Source organism: Cebus imitator, unplaced genomic scaffold, assembly GCF_001604975.1.
Source record: "Cebus imitator isolate Cc_AM_T3 unplaced genomic scaffold, Cebus_imitator-1.0 Scaffold356, whole genome shotgun sequence".
In the NCBI taxonomy this organism is placed as follows: Eukaryota; Metazoa; Chordata; class Mammalia; order Primates; family Cebidae; genus Cebus; species Cebus imitator.
In genome coordinates, this window is record NW_016107671.1 from 360,584 (window position 1) to 365,708 (window position 5,125).

The 5,125-nt window shown below is 52.4% G+C and overlaps 1 protein-coding gene across 1 annotated transcript in view; it reads left to right on the forward strand.

Annotated features, from left to right (window-relative positions):
* LGALS4 (galectin 4) overlaps positions 1 to 4,171 on the forward strand; it is a 10,546-nt gene extending 6,375 nt beyond the window's left edge. The window contains exons 5-10 of the mRNA XM_037730696.1: positions 2,278 to 2,304; positions 2,393 to 2,431; positions 2,620 to 2,649; positions 3,445 to 3,533; positions 3,692 to 3,857; positions 3,937 to 4,171. Coding sequence (XP_037586624.1) covers positions 2,278 to 2,304; positions 2,393 to 2,431; positions 2,620 to 2,649; positions 3,445 to 3,533; positions 3,692 to 3,857; positions 3,937 to 4,083 — 498 coding nt within the window. The 3' untranslated portion in view covers positions 4,084 to 4,171. The remainder of the gene's footprint in view (positions 1 to 2,277; positions 2,305 to 2,392; positions 2,432 to 2,619; positions 2,650 to 3,444; positions 3,534 to 3,691; positions 3,858 to 3,936) is intronic.
* The last annotated feature ends 954 nt before the right edge of the window (positions 4,172 to 5,125 follow it).

Below are 5,125 nucleotides of genomic sequence, written 5' to 3' on the forward strand. Positions count from 1 at the left end.
TTGACCAGGATGGTCTCGATCTCTTGACCTCGTGATCCACCTGCCTCGGCCTCCCAAAGTGCTGGGATTACAGGCTTGAGCCACCGCGCCCGGCCTCATCCTTCCTTTCTAAACTCAGTTCCACATTCATTTCTTGTTTCTTTTTGAGAGAATATCGCTCTGTTACCCAGGCTGGAGTGCAGTCACGTGATCCTGGCTCACCGCACCCTCCACCTCCCAGGTTCAAGCAATTCCCCTGCCTGAGCCTCCCAAGTAGCTGGGATTACAGGCACCCACCACCACGCCTGGCTAATTTTTGTAATTTTAATAGAGACGGGATTTCACCATGTTAGCCAGGCCAGTCTTGAATTCCTGACCTCAATTGATCCACCCAGTTCAGCCTCCCAGAGTGCTGGGATTACAGGCGTGAGCCACCGCACCCAGCTGGGTTCCGCATTCATTTATTTCCCAAGCATCTCCCTCTGCTGAGTGATGCCAAGAACACAGTGATGATCAAGGCAGCCCACTGGGAGACAGACCCATCACTGCAAGGGATCAGGGCCAGGATGGGGAGGCCCAGGCTGAGGGACTGGGGCCCAGGCAGAGGGATCAGGGACAGGATAGGGAACTGGGGGAGGGCAGGCAGAGGGGTCAGGCCCTGGGCTAGACAGGGCTGGAGACAGGAATGGCTGAGACATCTCGGTGCCCTGACCTCACCGGTTCATCAGAGAGCAACAGCCCAGAAATGGTCAGGGCCGTGACAGGGAGGGCACGGGCAGAGGGGTCAGGGCTGGGATTCCGAGTATGTAGGAGGTCTCGGAAGTCAAAAGGAAGGGCTTGGCTTGTCATGGGTCAGGAAGGCAGGGCTTCCTGGAGGAGGAGGAGGTGTGTAAGGTGAGTCAGGAAGTGAGGGTAAGGAAGGGCAAAGAACACACAATAGTGAACAAATCCCCAAGAGGTTGCTTAACACCATCATTAAAAATAAAATACAATGCAAGTGAGTTTCTTAATTTTATTTAATTTTAATTAATTTTGGGGGTATAGGGTCTGGCTCTGTCACCCAGGCTGGAGTGCAGTGGTGCAGTCACAACTCACTGCATTCTTGACTTCCTGGGTTCAAGTGATCCTCCCACCTCAGCCTCCTGAGTAGCTGGGATTATAGGCACATGCCACCATGACCAGCTAAATTTTAAATTTTTTGTAAAGACAGAGGGGAGGAATCGCCTTATGTTGTCCAGGCTGGTCTTGAACTGACCACAGGTGATCCACCCACATCGGCCTCTCAAAGTGCTGGGATTACAGGTATGAGCCACCATACCCAGCCTGTAAAGCTACTTTGTTGTTGTTGTTAAGATGGAGTCTTGCTCCGTTGCCCAGGTTGGACTGCAGTGGCAGGATCTCAGCTCACTGCAACCCCTGCTTCCCAGGTTCAAGCAATTCTCCTGCCTCAGCCTCCCAAGTAGCTGGGATTACAGGTACCTGCCACCACGCCTGGCTATATAAAGCTACTTTTAAAGGGCCTTTGGAATAGCTGGCTGAGAATAGAAATCAAGGCAGAAAGGAGTTAATTACAAAGAGGAGAAAAGAGGAGGAAACAGACAGGGAGAGGAGAGAGAGAGAGAGTAAACGTTAAAGGTGTTAGGCTTGGGAGGCCGAGGTGTGCGGATCACCTGGGGTTGGGAGTTCAAGACCAACCTGACCAACACTGAGAAACCCCATCTCTACTAAAAATACAAAATTAGCTAGGTGTGGTGGCAGTTGCCTGTAATCCCAGCTACTCTGGGAGGCTGAGGCAGAAGAATCACCTGAACCTGGGAGGTGGAGGTTGCGGTGAACTGAGATCACGCCATTGCACTCCGGCCTGGGCAACAAGAGCAAAACTCCGTCTCAAATACATAAATAAATAAAAACTAAAAAAATAAAAAATAAAGGTATTGGGCAGAAGGAAGCCCCTATGCTGAGGTGTGGCCAAGACAGAGACGGAGACAGAGACTGAGACACAGAGACAGACAGGCAGACACGGAGGTCAAGGTCAGGGAGTGAGGGTCCCGGGACAGCAAGGGGACAGCACAGGGAAGGGCTGAGAATGAAATGGGCCAGGCATTGTCCTAACGCTTTGGGGTGACTCACTGGGCATTGGCGATCCCTCAACATGGGGTGCCACCCTTTGATGCCAGAGTTCCCTGGCATGGTGCTGGTGGCAGTGGTGGTGGGCTGCCCCAGGGAAGGCACCCTCAATATCTTTCAGTCATAAATCTAGGACCCTCTCGTAACTGCTTTCTCCTTCTGTGCCCACAGGGACCCCAGATGATGCCAGCTTACCCTGTAAGTGCCTGCTGGTGGGTGAGGGTCCTCCCCCCAGTGGGGGTCCCTCAGCCCCGCTCACCCTCCCTGTCTTCCATCTATCATTCAGGGTCCTGGACATTTCCATCAACAGCTGAACAGCCTGCCCGTGAGTGCGGGACTGGGAGGTCCCCGGGGGTGGGGTGGGAGTGCTGGGAGTTGCGGTGGGGGGACTAACAGGGGTTGCAGCCCCCAGTTGTACTAACCCAGCACCTGGAGAAGCGCTGGAGTCTAATGGGTGTGTCATACATATCTGTCGACTCTTGGAGAATAATATCGCTTCTTCTCCCTTCACAGTCTATGGAGGGACCCCCAGTCTTCAACCCGGTATGGCTTAGGGGAAAACAGAGACAGGTGGTGGGGAGGGGGCATGGATCCCTGGGGAACCTGAGACAGCCAGAAGACAGTGGGCTGAGGGTGTTTGGGTTGGGAGGTGTGGGGAGGGTAGATAGAGTTGGGTGGGGGTCAGGGTTGGGGAGTGGAAGGGGCTGGGGATATTTTCCAGGAGGAGTGGGGAAATTTGTTCTCAGAAAATTTGTTCTTGGCCGGACACGGTGGCTCACACCTGTAATCCCAGCCGTGTGGGATGCCAAAACAGGTGGATCACTTCAGGTCAGGAGTTCCAGACCAGCCTGGCCAACATGGTGAATCCCCCTCTCTACTAAAATTACAAAACTTAGCTGCGTGTGGTGGTGCACGCCTGTAGTCCCAGCTACTCAGGAGGCTGAGGCAGGAGATTCGCTTGAACCCGGGAGTTGGAGGTTGCAGTGAGCCGAGGTCGTGCCGCTGCACTCCAGCCTGGGTGACAGAGGGAGACTCTACAAAAGAAATGTGTTCCTGCAAGGCTGGGCATGGTGACTCACGCCTGTAATCCCAGCACTTTGGGAGGCTGAGGTGGGAGGATTGCTTGAGACCAGCAGTTTGAGGCTGCAGTGAGGCTTGCTCATGCCACTGTACTCCCGCCTGGGTGATAGAGTAAGACCCCATCTCTTATAAGAAAAAGAGAAAGGAAAGGAGAGGGGAAGGGAGGGGAGGGAAAGAGAGGAAAAGAAAAGGAGATTTCTTCCCACATCTGGCTTGCTAAGCTGAGAGAGAATGGGGCCCCGCGTTCTCTTCCCTCAGCCTGTGCCATATTTCCGGAGGCTGCAAGGAGGGCTCACAGCTCGAAGAACTGTCATCATCAAGGGCTTTGTGCCCCCCACAGGCAAGAGGTATGGAGCGTAGGCTAGGTGGGAGCCCCCAGCTCCTCCTCCCTCAGACCCAACAGTCTAGACCCTCTGCCCCCTCCTCCTTTAGGGACCCAGAGATTAGTCCACAGGCCCCTCCCCCGTGGGCTCCCTCTGACTCCCCCCTCCCTCTCTGTCTCCAGCTTTACCGTCAACTTCAAGGTGGGCTCCTCAGGGGACATAGCTCTGCACATTAATCCCCGCATTGGCGACCGTACCGTGGTCCGGAACAGCCTGGTGAATGGCTCGTGGGGATCTGAGGAGAAGAACATCTCCCACAACCCCTTTGGTCCCGGACAGTTCTTTGATGTGAGTCTGGGCTCTCTTTTCCCACCTCCCTCCAAAGCCACGGTCCTGGCCCAGCCTCACACCCGCCCTCTCCCTGCAGCTGTCCATTCGCTGTGGCTTGGATCGCTTCAAGGTTTTCGCCAATGGTCAGCACCTCTTTGACTTCACCCATCGCATCTCAGCCTTCCAGAGGGTGGACACGGTGGAAGTCCTTGGTGATGTCACCTTGTCTTATGTCCAGATCTAATCTATTCCTGGGGCTATAACTCATGGGAAAACAAAGATTTCCTAGGACTCCTTTCTAAGCCCCTAATAAAATGTCTGAGGGAGTCTAATGAGTGTGTCCATTTTCTCCCTTACTGCTCTTCCCTTCCGTGGTTCAGGCATGCACTTCATCTATCGCTCATCCGTCTCGTCATCTGACCATTCCTCCTCCCATCGTCATAGATCTGGTTATGCCCCAAGCACTGATTTAGGGCTCATTCACTCCTCACAGCAACCCCAAGAGGTAGAAACCATTATTAACCTCCCTCTGTAACAGATGAGGAAACAAAGGAAAAGAAAACCAATGGCCCAAATTGCACAGTGCATAAATGGCAGAAGAAGGATGAAAATCCAGTTGGTCTGGCTCCCCAGGCTGCACACTAAACCACTATACAGCCTGTCATTCCATCCCTCCATGCCTCCATCCCTCCACTCAACCATCCCAACATCCATCAGTCTCTCCAGGTATCCCAACACAAGTCCATCCGACCACCCACCAATCAGACATCCTACCATCCAGACATTCATCAATCCATCTACTGATATGACTGTTTAACTGTCCTTTCATCCAACCCTTTATCCATCTACCCATCCATTTACCTCTGCACACACCCACCTTATTGACAGTCTCTCCAAACATGCAATGAACCGTGTGTTCACCCAACATCCAACCATTCATCCACTCACCAGTCCATCTAGCTCTCCCTATCCCGCTGCTTGTGCATTCATTCATTCATTCATTCAACCCTTTATCCATCGCCCATCCATCTGACCATCCATCATCCTCCCATCCATCCAAATATCTACCCCTCTACCAGTCCATCTATTCATTCAGCCGTCCTTACATCTACCTTTCATCCCTCCATTTGTCATGTAATTCTCTGCTTTCCATCACATTCATCCATTTGTCCTCTATATGCCATTCATCCCTCCATTCACCCATTCATCACTTTTCCATCTCTATCCAATTATCCATTTATTCATCTCTTGATTATCTCTTTTTTTTTTTTTTTTTTTTTTTTTTT